A 21,153-nucleotide genomic window follows, 5' to 3' on the forward strand; every position below is an offset into this window, starting at 1 on the left:
TCTGTGAGGTAAATGGTTTTCTGGTGGAAGTTTTCTCTGCCTTCTGGCTATAAAGGCCACTAGCAGCAAAGCTTTCCTGAGGTTGCTGTCATGTGCGGGGCTGCAGGCACCCTCACTCAGAGTGTTGGGGCATAGGTACCCCCACAGAAAGGCAGAAACAAGCCATGGGGGCAAGTGCCAAGCATGTAACCACACAACTTGAAGCTGCTTAAAAGTCAGGAGGCGCGAAGCAATCAGAAAAATTTTCTAATCCCCTGATGGAATGTCCTGGAGTGTTCCTCGCTCTCTCCTTCCAGTGTGTACAAAATATACAGTAATAAAATCAAGATTTTCTTTCCCTAATCAGCTCACAGAATGGTTGAGCAAGTTCTGGGCAACTTCTAGTGTTCTTCAAAACTGTCTTGTGGGAAACTTTCAATCTTGTGTAGGTTGTTTCACTCCTGCAGTCACTGGGGAGACTAATGCAGGAGAGAGTGTGGGACAATTCCAGGGGGCCCCTGGGGTGAAGTCTGCCAGGTTTTAATGCAATGTAAATACCCATCCCTGCTCCCACTCTGAGATGCCAAACAGAAGGCAGGGCCTCAAGAAAGTCTGTGGGGCAGTACGTCCAAATACAGAATCCGCCAGACAAGTTATTAGCTTCAGGATTTCAAGGTTCTGGGCCCTGGGAGCCATACTAATTCATGATACAGTGTGGGGGCAGAGCCCCAGAAAGTAGTTTCCAGGCTCTCGGCCTCACATAGACAGGTGCCTGGCTCAGGTAGTAAATGGCCATCAACTGTGATTGCATGGCCATCAGCTGTGGCTAGTTGGCCGTCAGCTGTAACCAGTGAGCCATTGGCCACTAATATAACTGCTGTGGCTACGCTAGCAGAGAGAAGGAGAAGAAGAATGGGGGCTAGCAGGAAGATGGCGGCTGGGCTGGCAAGTGTGGATGGCGGTTTGCGGACAGTGTGGATCCAGCCTCCAGTGAGAGTATAGTGCCGCCAGAGAGAATATAGTGGTATTACTCCCCTACCTATGGCTCCGTGGGTGTTCCTTTTTGGCCTCACCATATCCTGCGTTCTTGTGTGGGGAGTGGGAGCAGAGACCCCGCAGGCCGCCCAGCACGACAAATGGTGCAGCGAGCAGGGTCTCCCGCACGACATACAGCTTCTCACATACTAGCTGTGTGACCTTAGGTAAGTTCTCTCACCTCTCTGTGCTTCGGTTACCTCGTCTATAAAATAACTATCTCACAGGGCAGTTAGAAGAATTAAACAGGTTGATATCGAAATAGGATTGCCCGGTAAAATACAGGATGCCCAGTAATATTTGAAGGTCAAATAAGCAATGAATAATTTCTTAGTATAAGTATGTCCCAAACATTGCATGGATATAACTTCTTTTCATTTGTTAAATCTGGCAGTTCATGGGGGGCACCTGGCTCCTAAAAGCTCAGTAAGTATCAGATGTTCTATTCTGTTATTATTGCCAGAGACTGAATTAATTACTTTGGAATTTGGTTTTGAGGAGATTGTCATTTTTAGTATGGGGTCTGAGCAATCATTTAGAGTTAAATTAGGAGGACGTAGACCTTCTGATGATGGAGCCACAGAGCGCCTCCCCTGGGCATTTGGCGTACCAGCCAGGGCAGCCCACCTCCCAGGCCACCTTCACCTTGCTCCATGCCCTCTCTCACCATCTGCTTCTCAGCCCAAGTACAGGTGCCCGTGGTGAGTACAGGCACGAGAAGCCAGGGAACAAATATGGGTAGAGGAAAGTGACACTTACTCAGACCTACTCTGTGCCATGCCCTGTCCCAGACACTTCCCATGCGATTTTTCATTCAATCCTCCCAGCAATTCTGTGACTGAACCTCACAATACCCATCTACAAATTGGGGGTGATAATACCTCCTGACCTCATAGAATCATGAGGAGGAAATGAGAGGAGGAAAGGGAAGGCCCTGACCATGCAGTATGTGATCGGTACATCTCTTTTCTCTCCTCTTTCCCATTTCAATCCTACTTTACCAACAAAAAATGGACTTGTTCAGGGCTGTGCAAGTGGGAAATAGTGGAAGGGACTAAACACCAGGCCTGTTGGCTTTCCCACTACACAAGCTCCTCTTATCGTCATCTCCAGATCTCACCTCCCCTGGGTCCTGGTGTCCCGTAAGTCTTCAATACTTCTTTCTTATTCTTCCAAGCTGCACCCTCCCTCACAAGCCCCTTCCTCCAGGCAGCCCTCGAGTCAGCACAAGGCTGCACACACAGCTGAGTAAAGATAACAGGGGCAGCCCCTCACCCTTCCAGGGGACCAGCCTCCCCGGGGGTATGCTTCCCTTCCCTGGAGTCAGCCAAGCACAGGGGGGCTGGGCCATCTCCCCACAAGCTCGCCCACCCTATAATGAGACAGCAGATCACATTTTGTTCTCCTTAAATAAACTTATAGAAACATTTAAATGTTTATTTCGCTCATAAATTCCCAGGAATGCACAACAGTTTCCTAACTGCCTGGGTGCAGGGATAAATATAGGCCAGTGTCATAGACAGGAATACTATCTTCCTTTCCCCAGTGTCACATGACTAGGCCTGGGCTAGGAAACTCTAAACAGCAGCCCCGGACCCAGCCCAGGTGGGGAGTGAGTGTTGGGCTCCTGCACTGGGCCCTGGCAGAGAGAAGGACCCTGCAGGGGGGCAGAGTGGAGAAATAAAGTCAGGATGGCCCAGACCGCGATCCCAGCTGGGTGACCTCGGGGAGGTTACTTAACTTCTCTGAGTTTCATGTCCTCAAACTTTGTGTGCAGCTAATCATCCCCATTTTCCGGCTTGTTTTAAGGACTCGATGAGATAAAACCATAATAATAATGCTGGGGGTGGGGGTGGAAGATGGGCAGTGTAGTGACTATGTCCCCACGTCCCTCTCTCATAGCCTGAGGGCAAATGCCTCTGGAGAGAGGGGGTCTGGACACACAGAGGAATTAGTGCTCTTGTGACATGATTGAAGGACTCTCTGGGAACTTGAGAGAAACTGATTATTCCAGCAGCAAGTCCTAAGAATACAGGAAAGAATGGAAGTGCTTCTGCTGAGGTCTGCTGGACACGGGGATCCCTGCCAAGCTCTGCAGACCAGTTCCCTGGCTCCCCAAAGGCTCCCCAGTGCCCAGCCCATGAATGCCGCCATGTACTCAGGACCTCCCTTGCCTCTGTGACCCTCTTTCCTGCCATTGTCCACTATATTACTAGGTCAGGGATAATCACCAGATTATCTGCCTTCTTTATCATTGTTTTTACTCTCATGCCAAGACACGTCAGGAGACTAGAAGTATCACAGTATCTATTAGCCTTACCCTGTGGAGAGTGTATCACCCAGCCAACCAGTCAGCCAGCCATTCATCCATCTTCATCTCTGTCCTTTCCTCCTCCCTCCTTTCCTAGCACTGTTCCTCCTTCCACTTATTCTTCCCTTCAATACAGGCATTTAACTAACCAGCCAGCCAGTTGTCTACCCAACCTGTCACACAACCATCCATGAGTCCATCCATCCACCCCTAGGCTCTGCTGGAGCCTATGCTGAGAATTGGAGATACACACATGAAAGACACAGCCCCTGACCCTAAGTAGCTCACATGCGGGCTGACAACAGAATCAGAGAAACAAAAAACGACAATCTCCTCCATTGCTCAGAATAGGAGCTAAGGACAAATAATTACAATACACATTCCTGACCATTGTAACAACAAACATTTCTAAAATACTTTCCGCTTTGTCTTAAGCATTTCCACACCTACACTCCCACAGCTCTTACTCTGTGACCAGAACCACTAGAAGCCATTCTGGTGGAACTGTCCTCTTGACACTTCTCCAAGTTCTTTTCCATAGAGGATGGGGTATTAAGCACCTGCTCTCCACGCCTGGGGCCTCTGTTGTCCAGAGCACTGGCTGTACTGCTGGGTGGAACCAGGGGTGGCGGCAAAGCTGGCAGGAACACCTTAGCAGAAACTTGGGTTTGAATCTCCACTCAACCGTGCACAACAATGTGACCGATGACAATTACATAACCTCACAGAGACTCAGCTTTTTCTTCTATAAAATAGAGATATAAGGAGGGATGAGACTACATAGCAGGTGCCTAATAGATGTCTCCAACATCTAGTGCACCAGATCCTAATTTATTCCTGATCACTTATTTGAAGATATTTCATTAATGATCTTAATTGAGGCAGTTCTTGTGATAAGTGTAAATGAGCTCAGGGAGATTTAACTCAAAATCTTTAATTGGGACATTCAATGTACTGATTTCTAGTGATTAGAGTGTACTTATCTGCCATAGTTTTCTCATCTGTAAAATAGGATAATAATCGTATCTACCTCCTAGAGTTGTTGTGAAATTACTACATGTAAAGTGCTTAGAGCAGTGTCTGTCGTGTAGGAAGCACAGCATGTGGGTTCTCATTGGGTGGGTGGGGGGTGTCCCCACTCTGTACAGTCCTTACCAGGTTCCAAGTGCTTTACATGTAATATCTATTTTGTCTTCATCTCATTCCCGACAGAGAATTGATTCTTTGGGTCCTAAACCTTTTTCCCCCACTGGGGAAAAGTGTCTCCAGGAAGGTACCCATCCCTGCTCAAGGGCCAATCCAGAAAACGCGCTCAGGACACAGCCTCACAGAGTGCATTGTCAGGAGGCTTTAGTTCTTTGTGGGTTTTGATTACAGCTTCCAATTAGGGACCTAAAGGGTGTGTTTGTGTATGTGTGTATGAGTGTGTATATGAGTGTGGGTATGAGTGTGTGTGTATGAGTGTGTGTGTATGTATGAGTATGTGTGTGTATGAGTGTGTGTGAGTGTGAGTGTGTGAGTATGTGTGTGAGTGTGTGTATGAGTGTGAGTGTGAGTGTGTGTATGAGTGTGTGTGTATGAGTATGTGTGTGTATTAGTGTGTGTATGAGTGTGTATGTATGTATGAGTATGTGTGTATGAGTGTGTGTGTGTGTGTGTATGTATGTATGAGTGTGTGTGTGAGTGTGTGTATGAGTGTGTGTGTGTGTATGAGTGTGAGTGTGTGTATGAGTGTGTGTGTGTGTGTGTGTGTGTATATGAGTGTGTGTGCATGCAGAGAAAGAAAAACAGGATCTAGGCCGACCGCTTTGCTGTTGTGTGAGAAGGCCTCAGCTAGTGCGCGTGTCAGTGATGGGAAATGGAGGCTTCGGCCTGAGGAACCAGAAGTAGGGCTGGACCCCGGGGAGCTGTAAACTCAGAAGGATACTCTGTCCTCTGCCTGCCTCACAGAGTGGGAATTCACACGCTACTAGGAGTTCTAGCAGAGCCCTCCTGGCCAACCCTGCTTCCCTGGCTGCCCAGTTTCCGCTGCTCCCAGGGACTCAGGCTCAGCCCCTGGAGACTCCAGCCCAGCTCACAGGCCTGACCCTCCCCCGAGGCTGTAGCTGCCTGAGAAGGGTTGTCTAACGGCTGCAATAGAGAGAGATGCTGTTCACTGACAATGCCTGTGGGCTTCTGGAGAACTCAGGGAGGCCTAGTGCCTGTCAGGAAGGACAGAGAATAAAAGAATCCAGAATCTAACGTGGCCTTCAGTCCGAGGTCTAACCTGTCCCCGCTCTGTTGTCCCTCAGGCCAAAGAAGGCACTCAAAGGCTGGCTGAACGACAGAGTCTAGGATCCAGACACTAACACTTGCCCTGGGGGAGAGATGAGGAACCGGAGGCACAGAACATTTAACACTCACACAAGGTCCTCTGTTATTGGACCTGGACAGCCTGGCTCTGGCTCTCCTGAGTTCCTCACGGGTCCTGCTCCTGCTGCATTCTGGCAATGCAGAGGCTATTGAACCTACAAACAGTCTCCTTACTATCTTGACTTCCCACAGCACAGAGGTAGAGTCATGGCATTTAAAGGACGTTCAGAGACCCTGGGACCCACCCCCTCATGTTCTAGAAATCTGGTTCTGACTCAAGATCACAGGGAGAGTAAACTTGTGGGGACTTAGAATCTGGAGCTCCTGCTATTCAACTAGGGTTCTCTGACCCTCAACTGCGTGATTAGCTCACGGAGCCCTTCCCTGCTTGGCCATCCCTAGAAACTCACCCACACCTCTGACCAATAGAGCTGTACCTAGTGTGGTTTGAAGCCATGACGGTCAGGAGGGCCAGCAGGCTTTTGTACTGTCTGGTTTTGTGTCTCCTGAGAAGATTTGAAAAATCTTTTAATTAGAGTTTAGAACCAAGAGGAACTGAACTCAACGTAAAAAGATCTCTTCCCTGAGGATGGAGTTGCATCTTTGCCAATCTTTTATTATCATTTTTTAGGAATACTTGTATTCTTGGGGAGCACAGCATGGCAGCTGTTTGGGGGAGTTGCTCAGGATTCCTCCTGGAGATAGATTTTGCATCAGAATCTGCCTTAACGACACTAACTGTTGTTGGTGAAGGAGAAGGGGTCAGGGATAGCCAAGGCAAAAAGGGGTCCTGGGCTGGAGAGTAGGGATGCTAAGGGGACGGGACCTGGGAAAATCAGGACCTGAGGATTGGGAGCAGTCACAGCTGGCTCCAGATGTGTTTTGCTGCGTCGTCATTCCCTTCTTTAATCTCCAAGCTTTCAGTAGATTAACATTTTTGTTTGTTTGTTTAAACCTTATAGTCCACTGTTGGCAACACTTTGTGGGGATTGCCACACTTGGTGAGCAGCTGTAACAGGAAAGGGATAGCAGGAGCAAAGCACTGAGTTTGGGGGAGTCCGGCCATCACCCGCAAGGAGCAGAGAGGCAATATGGAGCCACTGAGAGCAACTGAGGGGCAGCAACACCCCCCACCCCGCCCCATGGCCCAAGACATTCTTGGGAGGAGGGCTCAGTAAAACCCTGAGCTGGCAGCCAGCGGCCAAAGACATGGGGGCTTGGCCCACTATCGTTTAGAAATTCAAGGGCCCCCCAAGGCTGCCAAGTTCTGCAACACCTTAATCCCATGAGCTTGAGATATGGAAATATGACAGGACGTTCTTTTGTAAGTATTTATTATCTAAGTCCCTACAGTTATGATGTGCAAGAAAACAAGTATCACCATAACATGAAAATATTCACTGAGGATCTGCCCACTTGTCAAATTAATGCTCACTCATGCATTCTTCCCTCACTTAACAAGAGTGTATGCCTTCTGGAGGTCAGCTGGGGTGACCTCTCAGATATAACAAGACAAGTTTATACAAGTGCCAAACAACTGCAAAGTTCATGAACTCAAAGAAAACAAGGTGGGAGAACTTCACGTGCAAGGTCTTGGACCAATGAGGAGCAGATAGAGTGGGATTAGTTAACAAAAGAACATATTATGAGGATGAGGCGAGATAGATTCTTCATGAGAGAATGCTTTGAATATTGAAGGATTGAAAGAGGTGCTTGGGGAAATTAATGAAGTTCTCAATTATTAAACAGAGTCTCCTGAGGAAGGTACTGTAGAGTAAAATGTGAAGGAACTGGTATCATGTCCACAGACCATCTTACTGGTATAAAAAATAAAGACACCCACACCAAAATCAACACACTTGATTCTTTTTTCATTCTAAAAAGTGGCATACAATCTGTATTTTGTAATATGGGTAGCTAAAAATAACTTGCTTTCATGATTTCATTTATACAATACAATCTCAGTGAGACTCTTTAACCTACTTCCATCGTTTCCTCTTTTATAATACAATTCTGCTAAAAATCTTCTTCACTGTTTACTATGAAAATTTGATCTTCATTTTAAGTGGATTCACTTTAAGTGATTTTTGCTGGTGCTCGTGGCTCTGACATGAGGAGGTTCTCCTCCGAGTCTTTCTCCATTTTAGCAGGGCACCTACAGAGTTAGGGTGGTTTGACTTCCCAGGAGGCCTCATTAGACACAGGCTAGGAGGTTCCACTCTCAGGGTCGGTGGCGGCCTCGGGCAATTCAAAGGAACACTGTTTATTCCTCAGTGTGGATGCTGCACACCTTCCCCAGGGACCCACTGCAGCCTGCAAGGGCCATTGGCAACCCCTCTGGCCAGGCTGGGCACTGAGGCCTCAGCCCAGGGCGGTTGGCTTGGCCCCAGCCAGACTAGCCACAGGCAGGAAGGGGGCACTTACTTGACCGGCAGGGCTCTGGGCTGCCTGTGGCTCTCCGGGGGGCTCCTCGTCCTCAGGAATGTGGGGCATGGTAGCCTCCTGGCGGGAGTGGCCGTGGGTGCCCGGAACCTCTGCTGTGTCAGCCCCAAAGATGCTCCAAGAGGCCTGGGCTCCGCAGGCTGAGGAGATGCCAAAAGTACAAGTCAACTCCACTCCCATCCCTGACCCCAGCTGGGTTCCATTTCCAGGGGTCATGAGCCTCAGACAGACCCTGCTTAAGTTTGCGTCAACAGCGGAGGTGGGAATAGAGGGCAATTGGAATTGCATTTCCTCCTGTTCACTAGCTCTGTTTATAAAGTCAGAGGTGGCCTTAGAGATTTTGCATCTAATTTGGTCCTTACAATAAACACAGCTATCCCAGAAGGGAGAAAAGTACTTCAAACTCCTCAAGCCAACGAAAGACACTCCATTGGGATCAGATGTGTACTTGTCTACCATTTAGTGAGCACCTACTGGGTGCTGGGCACTGTCCTAGGAGCATTACCAGCATCACCTAACTTAATCCTCACAATGACCTCTGAGGCAGGCATTAATATTCACATGTCATAGATGAGAGAACTGCCTCAGAGAGCGGCAGTCACTTGCCCAAATCATACAAACAACCAAGCATTTGAACCCAGATCTTCCTGATTTTGAGGCCACTATACTGCACAGCCTTCTTTGGCCGAGTGGAGAAGAGGAAGGGATGGTGTTTCCTGATTTCCTGCCTCGGAGCTCACCTCACACCCTTCAGCAGCTCATGTGACCCAGTCTGGGGCTCTCTCACTTGCGGATGGTCCTCATTGGGCCTGTCAGCCCTGCACAAGCCACAGTTCTGGAGGCTCGGCCTGGGTGGATCTCATGTGCCTCGCACAGGGCTCACCCCCAGCAACCTTGGGTTGCCTCCCCAAAGCCAGGCTGATCCCGTCCCTGTAGTGTCGCAGCCTTGAGTCCTGGCTGGGATTGATCTCCATTAGCATAATCTCATCCATCTCGCCACAGTGATTGGCTCAGAGACAGACCATAGATCCAGCCTAAGCCAATGAGCACGCGGCCGTGTTCTGGGACCCAATGCTTTCTCTTGCTCTGGGTGGTGAAGTGTGCAGATGTGAGACACAATGCCATTTTGCTCCCATGAAGAAGGCCAGACTGAGGATAAAACTGACACACACAGAAGACAGGGCAGAGCCAAGAGACCTGCAGAGAAATGGAGCTGGAGCCCGGATCAAAGTTTATTGGCAGGCTGAATTCTTTCTAAACTAGCCAGCTACATAAGCAATTACATTTCTTAGTGTTTAAGTCAATTGGGGTTGGGTTTACTTGTAACTACTAACTGCTCTTTCGTGTTTCTTGCTAGTCAAGAGGGCTAGGACCATGATCTCTCCAACAGCTCTGAGCCAATGGATCTGGCTCCTCTGCTTCCTCCTAGAAAAGGAGCCAAGTAATGTCGGGTCTCTATCTGGGAGGCAAGATAGCAAGGTAGAAAGAGCGCAGGCTTTGGAACCATATTCCTGGGTGTGAGTCCCCCATCTGCCACTCACTGGCTGTGCGGCCTTGAGCGTTGGCTTCGCCTCCGAGCCTTGTTTTCCTTTTCAGGGGAACAACGATAAGAATGCCTCCCATGTAGGACCGTTCCAAGGAGGAAATGAGGCAGAGCACCCAGCATGCTGTAGGTACTCACAGAAGCCATGTAGGTACAGGAGGTCCTGCAGCCCAGGTAGCTTGGCCTGAGTCCAGAGGGCTCTGCCGGCCACTTCCCACCCTAAACTCCTTCAGACCATTCGCCTGCTTTGGAGCTCAGTCAGAGGCGTGTGTGTCAGGTGTGGGCATCTGTCAGGACCGTGGCTGGTGCCAGATCGGAGCCTGCTCCAAAGCCCTCTGGCTCTAGGCCCTTTCTGAGCCCTCTCTCTGGGACAGGAAGAGTATCTGGTGTCATGAGAGGTGGCGGGGCTTTCTGACTCTTCCTCCTGCAGCCTCCAGCAGTCTGCAGCTTGCATCGGACCCAGAATAGACAGATTCCTTCAGGTCCCTTTCCTCTAGGGGGATGCGAGATGCCTTCAAGGACCCGCAGAACCAACAACCAGCCTGGTTCTGCAACTTCAGAGCTTCCCTGAGGGAGCTGCTCTGTTGGGCGGCAGATGAAAACCACCAAACGTAGATGTCAGCCCCCTGACTGTGGCTGAGGGCCGGTCCCAGGACCCATTCTGGTGGTCCTGGGTACCCCCCGGGGCCGGTCTGTAGACCCTGCCCTCAGCCACAGTCAGGGGGCTGCTGGCACACACACAGAGAACAAAGGACACTGTCATTTACTGAGTACCTACTGTGTTCTGGGTCTGATGCAAGCTGCAGACCGCTGGAGGCTGCAGGAGGAAGAGTCAGAAAGCCCTGCCACCGCCATGACACCCAATACTCTTCCTGTCCCAGAGAGAGGGCTCAGAAAGGGCCTAGAGCCAGAGGGCTTTGGGGCAGGCTCCGATCTGGCATCAGCCACGGTCCTGACAGATGCCCACACCTGACACACACGCCTCTGACTGAGCTTCCCGAGGCAGACACACAGTCTGATTCATCATGGGTAACCAGGAGATTTATTTTAAAATGTTTGTTGATTTGTATTTAAAGAACTAGTTAACTTTAGCCCCGCGTTGGTTGATGTAACCATCTTGATTTTTGTCATTCTCTGCAGTGGAAAGGTAGTCTTATTCAGCTCTGAAACAGTTGGGGTGACCCCTGCTGGTCATCTCAAGAAATCTCAAGTGGAAGAATATTCAGGAACTGAGTCATTCATTCATTCATTCATTCATTCATTCATTCACCACAAACACCTTACTTTACACCTACTCTACCAAGCCCTGTGCTAGGTGCTGGTGACATAAATATGACGAAGATATAGTCCCAGCCTTCAAGAAGAATAGAATCCAGTAGCAGGAGGCAGGTGGAAAGCAGTATAATGGGGTAAATACTTTGAAAGTGAGAAGTTGCAGGATCCCAGAAAAGCGTCCCTAACTATGGAAATGATGATGGGTGGGATATAGTTTTAGTGACGATTCCACATTTGAAATGGTGTTTGAGCTGAACCATGAACACTGAAATGCTGAATGGAATTGCTCTGGACAGACTAGCTGGAGACTTAGAGGGGGAGCTTAGACCAGAAGGGAGAAGCCATACTAGGCGCACAGAGCCTGCCTCTCAGGAATGTGAGCTGTGGGGCCAGGTCATGTGGTCTCCCGTCCCACGTGGTCCCAGTACCAATAAACTGAGTATCATATTTACCCAAAGGTGAGCTCTGTGATTAATTTCTATCACCTTTACTTAGACTTCAGCAGCAGTGATGTCTTAATCTCCACAAAACATATGGTGCTCTGCGCGCTGAGAAAGATTCAGACAAGTGTGAGCATGTTCAAAAGGGGGTGGGGAGCAGGGGGTGCGGAGCAGGATGCAGGGGGACAAGATGTTGTGTTTAAAGAACTAAAGGTCTTTAGCCTGGAGAAGAGAAGGTACAGGGAGAAAATAAAATCTCTTCTTTGAAAGACATTTATGTCGTCCTATTGTCCCCAAAGGACAGGTGCATGAACGGTGACTGAAAGGTCAGAGCAAAGAAAGGTAAAACTTTCTAGTGGCTGCAACCATCTGAAGATGCAGGGGACTGCTCTTTAAGCTCCCTATTTCAGAGAGTTCCAGCAAAGCCTGGGGCAAGGGGCACAGGATCCCTAACTCGTTTCAGTAGTCTTTTCTAATCCTAGAAGTCCCTAAAATCCCAGACTCTTCCTAGTGCCCATAAACCACAGGTTTGCTGGCCCCATCCCATAGCGTGATACCATCCCATGATACCATCTGGCATCATGGTATTCCAAAGTCACATTAAAAATATCTCCCTTTCCTTTCCTCTACCGCCTGCTCCTCAAGAAAGACCAAAGAGTCAGTCCCTGGGTCAGAAGACAAAGTAACACAGAAATGAATTAAGTCAGGCAAGCACGAAGAGGTGTCAGCTGCTGCAGGAGAAAGCAGAGTGGAGGCTGGCTGAGGTCCCACACTTGACAAGACGGAGCCCCAAGCTCCTCAGGGGGAGCCCCAGCAGCTGCCCCTGCCAGGGCCATTTCCCACGCTGCTCCTGGCCCGTTTGCTTTCTCTCCCAACCATTATTATAAACTCACTGCTTAAAATAGCAAGGTAAAGGCAGAGTCCCTCCCCCAGGGTGACATCTGGGTTCCGCTGGAGCTTGTGGGCACGCGGACCTCTCATCCATCTCAGCAAAGTTTAGAATACAATCTCCAGGAAGCGGTGATCTAGAGCGCCTGCCCATAAAAGGGAAAAGTATTTAGTAATGTTTGGTCTCCAGCCGCTCCTTCTTTAACCCATTTTCAAGGACCTTCTTGCTGCCTCTCCAGTCTGGTCAGTAAAGGGTTAGGTGGGTTGTTAGCCAATCAGATTGTTGGACTCTATTCATTCTGCCCCAGCCTGTGTTTAGGTCTAACCTGGCCCATTTTACAGGAAGGAAAACCTAGGTACAGAGAAGAGAAGCAACCTGACTGAGTCCAATTATCTTTGCACCTGGTGCAAATGATCGAAGAGCCTCTGCTGGAATAACTATCCAATTATTTGGTGTAACTGAAAAGGCCAACTATCTGTGAACAACATTTAAATATTTTATCTGCCCCAGCCATGCTCATGAAAGAAAGCAAACTAATATGCTTGCCTTCATTCTTTCATTCATCAGATATTTCTAGGTTGACCACTGAGAACAGGATACTATGTTAGGTGCATTTCAAATGCTGTCTTATTTAACTCCTGTGAAACGGGTCTCATTGTTTCCATTTTATAAAGGAACTAAGAATCTGAGTGGATCAGCAATTTGCTCAAGATAGCACAGCTAACAAGTGGCAGACCAAGGATTACACCCAGGTTCGTTTGACTCCAAGGTCCATCATGTTTCTCCTCTTCTGCTCTGCCTCCTCCATCAGTTCTATTAGAGTGTAGCAGCAGAATCCAGCGGAGGACCTGCCCCACAGAGAATTGAGTGTGCATGCCCAGTGAGGCTGAGGATGGTGACGGGGCAGGGGGTGTCAGCAGCAGGTTGTCAGGCCTGGGGTCTTATGAAGGCTAGAGTGGGCTCCCAGTTTGAGGTTGTATGACTCCCACTGTGTGTGGGGGGGAGGCAAATCTGTCCATTCATCCATCTGTCTGTCGGTCCATCCATTCACCCACTCGCCTTCTGACTCTTCCATTCATACAGCTGTGCATTAGTTTGTCCATCTAAACTTTCACTCCAGAAAGTTCCATGCTTGTTATGTCAACAGCACAGGCTCTGCCCCTGGGAATAGTCACTGTAGGACCCTGTAGGCTGTGGGGAGGGCAAGAGAGTAGGAGAGGGCTGTTCTAACAGGGGCCATGCAAGCAGAGGCCTGCTGACCGACAACTGGTAGAACACCTCCATCCTGCACACATCAGCTGGGGGAGCTGCAGTGGCTTTCTGTGGGGGCTGCCCAGGGCATGGTTTAGCAAGGGACTTTCCAGAGACCACCCCCTTCAGTGCTCTCAGCAACCCTGTGAGGCGGGTAAAGTAGAGTGAGTACTATTAACATTATCATTAGTCTCACTTTAAAGATGAGGAAACAGAGACCTGCAGCCTTGTCCAAAGTCACATCACCCAAATGGCTGTGTTGGAAGTCAGCAGCAGGTCTGTCTGACTCGCCACCTCCTGGCAGGGCCGAGCCCATCGGTTCCTGGGTAGCCGTCTTGGCAACCCGTGGCCTCTGACAATGGCCGCAAGGATGCCTCTTCCAGAGCCTCACAACCAGCCCCAAAGAGTCAAACCACGGTGTCCCAGGAGCACAGCCTACAAGCTGAGTGGCTCTCATAGTCTCTCTGTTAATTTCTGGGTGTCGGGGAAAGACCCTTCTGGGAAGCAACGGGTTAACCCAGACTCCACTGACCTTTATGGTGACTCAGAATTCTCCGAAGGGAGTTTTTTGTTTTTCCAGCTTTGAATTTTTGCTTTCATTTTAGCAGCACAAAGAATTTGAAAGAGATCATGTTGCTATTAATACCACGGGTCTATCTCTAGATGAAGAATTTGATGGAGGAAATTGTTTGGGGTGACTGCACACGCATGTCTCTCGGTCCCTCTGCAACTTCAGTGGGTGACAGCGTGGGCCGCTGGAAGTTGACCAGTCCTGCCCCCTGCTCCCATCTGACAGGTCCAGACAGGGGCAAGGACTTGACCAATGCCACACTGTGAATGAGGGGCAGTTAGAGAAGGTCCTAGAACCCCTGATCCCCGGGCCCAGGGTTTGCTTTCAGTAAATGATAAGCAAACACGTCCATGCTGTGAAAGCAGGAGTCCTTGGGCAGCGTCTTCCGATGTTCCTTCTTCTTGTGGGAGAGAGGGGACGCTCCCTGCTCCCTGCACTCGCCCTACGGCTTCTCCTCTGTACTCACAAACAGATAAAAGACCTTTAGACATGATTGGAAGTAAGCCAACCAGGGGCTATGCACTCTGGCGATGCTGACCAGTGGCTACAGGTGGTGGGTTTAGAGAGCTGTGGTCATCCCAGGTCTGTGCTATGCTCTGTCCTGGGGGAGCAAGGCTGGGGGTTAGAGGGTGAGAGGAACAAGGGCAGGATGAGGGAATAGAAGGAACTTTCCCAGTGATTTTTCACCCTCTGATCCAGGGGCTGGGAGCACAGAGGCTGCGGCTTAGCGGTGCTTCATGAGGCTGGCCCTGAGCACCCCCACCCGCACCAGGGTCTCCACCCTTTGGCCATGCTCTCCAGTCCTGAGGGTCTCTTGTGGGCTCTGTTGGCTGCAGGTGCCTTCCTCCCCTGATTCAGAATCCATTCTAGTCCTGGGAGTGAGCCAGCATCTTCTCAGACAGTGCCAGCTCCACACCCAGGAGGGTAGGACAGGCCAGCTTCCAGAGGAAGAGTTCAGGAGTTGGTATGGTGCTTAGTGTGGGGAGGTGGGGTGGGGGGAGTCAGAGGAGGGGGCAAGATGCAGGATAGATGGCACATTTGAAACAGTAACTGATGCCTCTCACTTTCCCTATATCTCTTTCCCCCGTTGCCCTTCCCCTCAAACAAAGAGCAAGGCCATTCCATACTCACGGTCTTGGGAGAGGGTTGTAGCAGCAGAAGGTGAAAAAAAGGGAGTTTATCTCTGCCTTATATGTCGCCAAAGGCTAGCCCTTAGGGAAACGGAAAGTGCTCAGGGCACAGAAAAGAGATTTGGGGGGAAAAAACTAAGTAAAGGTAAGTCTCCCACCACCAGAGACCAGTAAAATATGGGGCAAGAAAGAGACAGGAGAGGTGGGGTAGAAACTGTGAGGGTGTGGGCTCTGGTGAGTCCCTGAGAAAGGGGCCTGAGCCTGCTTCCATGGGGAGGTGGGTAAAGAACCCCAAATCTGAGAGAGGTCTTAGGCCCCATTTCCCAGACAAAACCCTGAGGAGAAGACCCCCAAGGGAGGAAATGGCTATTTGGTCTGACTTGGTAAGGCCTTTAGACACTCTCAGTTTCTTGCTTCCCAGGGGGTGAGGGTGGGGTGGGGGAGGGGCAAATAGCACAACAATTTCTGTGCACCTAGGAGCAGAGAGTTGCCAGAATTAAAGGTGCCTTGAAAAGGTTGACTCACAGGTTACCTACTGACCAAGGACTAATGGACACATGATGGATGTCTTGTCCAAATGCTGGCTAGGACAGATGACTTTGGACACTGGGATACCCTTTTTACCCCAATATCCTGGCGCTTAGGGAGCCCTTTGGACCCTGAATGCCACTATGAGGAAGAGAAGTGTTGGAGAAACCCTGAAATGCCTGAGACCCAGATTCTACACCCCCTGGGAAATGGTAAGGCAGGTCCCGACTTCCATCCACCACCACCCCACCTCTAGCCACGACAGGAAGTAAACCAGAACATCTCCCCAGGTTTCCTCTCCAGCTCATTCACTTCAGCAATTCTTTTTTTTTTTTTTAAATAAGTCCACTTGAAAAAATTTTTGCTTCTTGGAAATATGTACAATTGCTCAACCGGAGGCAGTTCAAAGGCACCGGGAACAGCAGAAAAATATCTGAGCGTCCCATTTAGCTCCAAGCAGAAATAAATCTTGTCCGGTTCTCTTTGTTCCCAGCCGCCCAGCAGCCTCTTCCCTGAGTCACTCACTCCAGGGTGACATGAGTCACCATCCTGGGGTCAAGGACCACACGGTATTCCTGGGTCTGCAAGGCTGACCAGGGCACCGAGGGGCCATCAGGAAGAACGGTGGCCCACGAGCTGCCTCCGAGGTCCTGAGGCCGTCTCTGCCCTCTCCTGTGTGTGACCTCGGGGAGTCTCTCGGCCTGTCTGGGAAGGAGCTGCATTTCTAAGCCCTTCCGACCTACACGTTGTTGGAGCCTCTCCAGTGGTGTGCAGGAGCCTGCTCATGCCAGCTTACAAGAGCTGAATGGAAAATCGTCAAAAATTTTATGAGCTGGTCGTTAAACAGACATCATTAAAAATTAAGTTACCATTAAGTTGCATTAAAAACAAATGAAAGAAATACCCCCAAATAACCACACACTAATTGTTTTGCTACATTTCACTACTATCTACATTCTTGAGATGAGTTATTCCTAGTGCATCCGTGCAGTAGAAGTGCTATACAATGACGTGCTCCTGTACATCTTTTTCTAACTGCATGTTCAGTGATGTCCAGTTAGTTGCTTGAAATTGGTGATGATGGAAGTATTTACACCACAGGAATCAGCAAATGGTACACATCAAGGCCTTTGATTCCCCGAGAGAGCCAGCTGTTAAACATTTACTAGAGCACCTCTGAGCCTCTCAGTCCCAGGCCCCCTCCTCCTCACCCCTGTCAGAGTGCAGAAGGAACACAAATGATTTTATCACCTCATCACAGCATAGTTATGGAGATTTGATTGCCAATTGCCTTTGGGTAACTCTTCCCAGGTGTACCACGGGCCCCTCACACTCGTCATGTCCCAAACAGAACTCATCCGTTCTTCCCCTCCCTAGCTCTACCCTCCCCCAAGCCCACTCTTCCTGTTCCCTAGTGAATGGCACTCAAGCTAAAAACCCAGAAGTCATTATGGCTCCGCCTTCTCTGTTACCCCCCACATTCAGTTAGACTCCAAGTCCTGTCAATCCTATTCAGACATGTCTTTGATCACTTCCTACTTTCCCATGGCCACCACCTCTGCCATGGCTTTGTGTGACCTGTGTCACTGCAACAGCCTCACTGGTTTCCTTGCCTGTGATCTGGCCGCTTCCAACCACCCTCCACAAGATGCCACGGCAGTCTCTCTAAAACATAAATTACATCACCCTTCCACTTCTTAAAATCTTTGAGGACTCTTTTTCCATGGGACCACTTCGGAGTCAAGATCCCAGTCTCTCTCTCTGGCCTCATCTCCTATTTCAACCTTGTGCTCCAATCACAATGGACCAACAGCCAAGCTCCAAACATGCCCTGCTTTTTCCACGCCCTTTGCACATAGCTTTTTCCCTATGCCTGGGCTCCCTCTGCCCCCTTTCTATGCCTGATGAACCCCTACTCATCTTTCAAGATCCAGTTCAAATATCCCCTACTTCATAAACCCATTCCACCTCTTCACCCCCCTAAAAAAGGTACTGCCTTCCTATTTCCTATGGCTGCAGTAACAAATTACCACAAACTTGGTGTCTTAAAACAACACACATTTATTATCTTACAGTTCTGGGGGTCAGAAGTCCAAAATCCGTCTCAGTGGGCTAAATCGGAGTATCAGCAGGTCTGCACTCCCTCTGCAGGCTCCAGGGGAGAAGCCATTTCCTTGCTTTTCCAGCTTCTAGAGGCCACCTGCATTCCTTGGCTGGTAACCCTTTCCCCGTCTTCAAAGCCATCAGTGTAGTATCTCATCTCCTCTCAGACCTCTGCTTCCATCTTCACATTTCCTTTCAGTCTGACTGACCAGCCTGCCTCCTTCTTATAAAGACCCTTGGGATTATATTGGGCCCATGCAGATAATCTGGGATAATCTCTCAGTCTAAGGATGCTTATTTTAATCATATTTGCAAAGGTCCTTTTTCCATTTAAGGTAACATATTCACAAGTTCCAGGGATTAGGACATAGACATCTTGGCGGGGGGTTGTGGGAAGGGCAGTGGAGGATTATTCAGTTTACCACACTTCTGTATTCTCCCAGAGCACCTTGCATGCACCTCAGTTCAGCTAGAATTTGAGCATTTTGACAGCTGGGACTATACTTTATTCATATTTTTATGACTATTTTAATAAATATTTGTTTTTATGACCAACATTCAGTACAAGGTCAAACACAGAATGGCCACTCACTGTTTGTTTAGTTGATTAGTGACTGAAACCATATCACTAAAAAATGAAGGCTTTGTTTTCATTGGCAACCAGCTTCTGTAAAAATAGAATTCAGGTAGAGATGACAAACTCAAATCCTTGATGGGCCAGGCAGGTGAGATGAATGACAGCCACTATGGAGTGTGGCAGACCAGAGAGTACAGGTACCATCTAACAGGGCCAGATACTATTCAACTTTAAGGTCATGAAAAGAAAAAAAAAAAAAGACAGTCTTTCTTGACCAAATCTCCCAATTTTTTAGGAAAAGTCAAAATCCCAACTGTTTAATATGAAATCCCCCAATTTATAAATGTTAGATTTAAATAAAAAATTTAGCTCGGCATGGACTCTGGGGAATTCAGAATTCAGACACATTTCACCTCAGCTATTCAATCACTGAACTCAGCCCTAGTTTACAACCCAGCGCAAAAGCTGGTGGGCATGAATGAAGCACAGCTCAGATGCTGGTTCCTTGGAAAAGATAGGAGAGCAAGTTGCATTTTAGAACATTTCCAGCCAAGATGGTTAAAATGCATAAAGGTTCGATGCTTTAGACGTAGTCTTTTTTGTTCACAATATATTGATTAGGAAGAAAAACAGATGGTATGGCTCTACTTTCATTTAAAAATCATATATATATATATATATATATATATATATATATATATATATATATATGTTATGTGAAATATATGTGGATAGATATATGGCTGTCTCTATCTATGGGAATGGGATGGAGGGGAGAGAAGTTCAGAAGGCTAAAATCCAAATGTTAAAAGTGGTTGTCTTCAGTGGAATTATGAATAAACTCCAATGAACATATTTTAAATATTTATATTTTTCCATTTTTTTCTACAATGAGCATGAATTACTTACATAATAAATAATAGAATTGTTAAAGAAAAAAAAGATAGTCTCTTACTGTCCTGAAAAAATTACTTAAAGAGAACAGTTTATCCCTGTGACCATGGATCATTTAGGCATCAATGGTCTTCATTTCAGTGTGTGCTAGTTGAGGCTCTGACCCTTTTTGTGGAATTCCCTGTCTAGAATTCCCTGGCCACCTTTTGCTCTTCCTTAATACTCAGTTCTAATGTCACTTCCACCAGGAAGCCTGCCCTGACTTCCCCCTCTGATGCCCTTCTGGGCTTTGTGTTCTCCCTCCCTCATGCCTCTGTTGCTTTGTCTTATAAACATGTGTTTACTAGACCAGCAGTTAGTTCTCATCCTTTCTGCTTCCCAGTGCCCTTAAGGTAGATGACCAATTTCTACCAACTAATGATGCATAAATCTCCAGGGTGGTAGAAGTGTGACTAGTCCTCTAATTAACTCTGATAAGGCTCCCTTTGTGGGACACACTTTCCCCTTCAACCCCCTTCTCAGCCATACTTCATAAAAATCATGTCTTAAGCTTCGGGACGCTGTGTGTGTTCCTCCCACCATTCCTGCTGGGGAGAGAGGGCAGCCAGCACCTGACTGTTCCCCGTAAGTGAGCCTATGCTCTGTCTGGGCTGATCAAGGCTGTTTGCTCCAAAACTTTTGTTCCTGGTTGGACCTGTGATTAATTATCCTAATATCTCTTGGTGTCTCTGTTTTGTTGTGTCATTACCAGGATGACAGCATGTATTACTGATTTCCTTGGGCCATAGCCATTCATAATAGAAAGTCAACAGTGGTAGTAGAAGTATTTATAAAAATAGTTTTTGAATGCTACTTATGTGCCCAGCACTGTGTCATGCTTTCTACACACATAGTCTCTTTTAATCATTATAGTGGCTCTGACAACAGTAATGATAGCTGGCATTAATTGAGCAGTGACTGTCTGCCAGGCAAGTGTAAACTCTTATGATGCTTTATCTCCCTGAATTCTAGCAGTAGCCCTGAGAAGTGGGTACCATTTTTATCCACACTTCACAGAAGAGGAAACAAAGTCAAGCAACTTGCCAAAGATAGGACTTATTAGATGGCAGTGTCAAAATATGTGACAAAAATAAGATAGGTTGTCTCTTGAAGAATCATAGAGTAGGTCTTCCAGACTAGAGTCCCCATTTTAACTTTGAATCTTCTCTGAATCCATGTATAATGCTCTTTCCATTAAAATGTAACTAAAGAATTTTTTTTTAATTATGTCCTAGATGGTGGTGGGCTCCTTGGAAGCAGGGCCAGTGTATGATTCATCTCTCAGGGTTTCTTTTTTTCTTTTTTTAATTGTGGAATATTGGGGAACAGTGTGTTTTTCTAGGACCCATCAGCTCCAGGTCAAGTCGTTGTTTTCAATCTAATTGTGGAGGGAATAGCTCACTGGCCTATATGGGATTCAAACGGGCGACCTGGTGTTACAAGCACTGTGCTCCAAACATTGAGTCAACCAGCCGCCCTCTCCAGGGTTTCTAGAATAGATAAACAAATGAGTGAGCAAGTGAATGAGTGAGTGAGTGAGTGAGTGAGTGAGTGAGTGAAAGAAAATGTGTCACATCCTCTATGATACAGAGGGTTAGGAGAACAAACCCTAGTTGTTGAGGAAGCCTTGGGAAGCCAAGTGAACCCCACCCTCACCCCAGGATTGATTTCACTTGTGGCCCCATCACGGTCTTGGAGTCCCTCATGTGAGAAGTGAAGTAGACTTGGCCCCATTTTCCTCTTTCTGAACTGACATGAACACACATCACCTGGGCAACTGCCTATGCAGGTGGA

The 21,153-nt window shown here is 48.1% G+C and overlaps 1 protein-coding gene across 11 annotated transcripts in view; it reads right to left on the reverse strand.

The window, feature by feature from the left end:
* The window catches only part of IRAG1 (inositol 1,4,5-triphosphate receptor associated 1), a 108,999-nt gene that overhangs the window by 62,520 nt on the left and 25,326 nt on the right, over positions 1 to 21,153 (reverse strand). For 2 of the 11 annotated variants that reach the window (XM_074335980.2, XM_074335978.2), the window contains exon 2: positions 8,102 to 8,259. The exons of 3 other annotated variants lie outside the window; for them this stretch is intronic. In XM_074335980.2, coding sequence (XP_074192081.2) covers positions 8,102 to 8,170 — 69 coding nt within the window. In that variant the 5' untranslated portion in view covers positions 8,171 to 8,259. Of the gene's footprint in view, positions 1 to 8,101; positions 8,423 to 17,819; positions 18,107 to 21,153 lie in introns of those variants that run through there. 6 more of the 11 variants (XM_019729132.3, XM_019729150.3, XM_074335981.2 and 3 more) reach the window with 5 other exon arrangements.

Source organism: Rhinolophus sinicus, chromosome 14, assembly GCF_057876585.1.
Source record: "Rhinolophus sinicus isolate RSI-liver-muscle chromosome 14, RSI-T2T, whole genome shotgun sequence".
NCBI classification, from domain to species: Eukaryota; Metazoa; Chordata; class Mammalia; order Chiroptera; family Rhinolophidae; genus Rhinolophus; species Rhinolophus sinicus.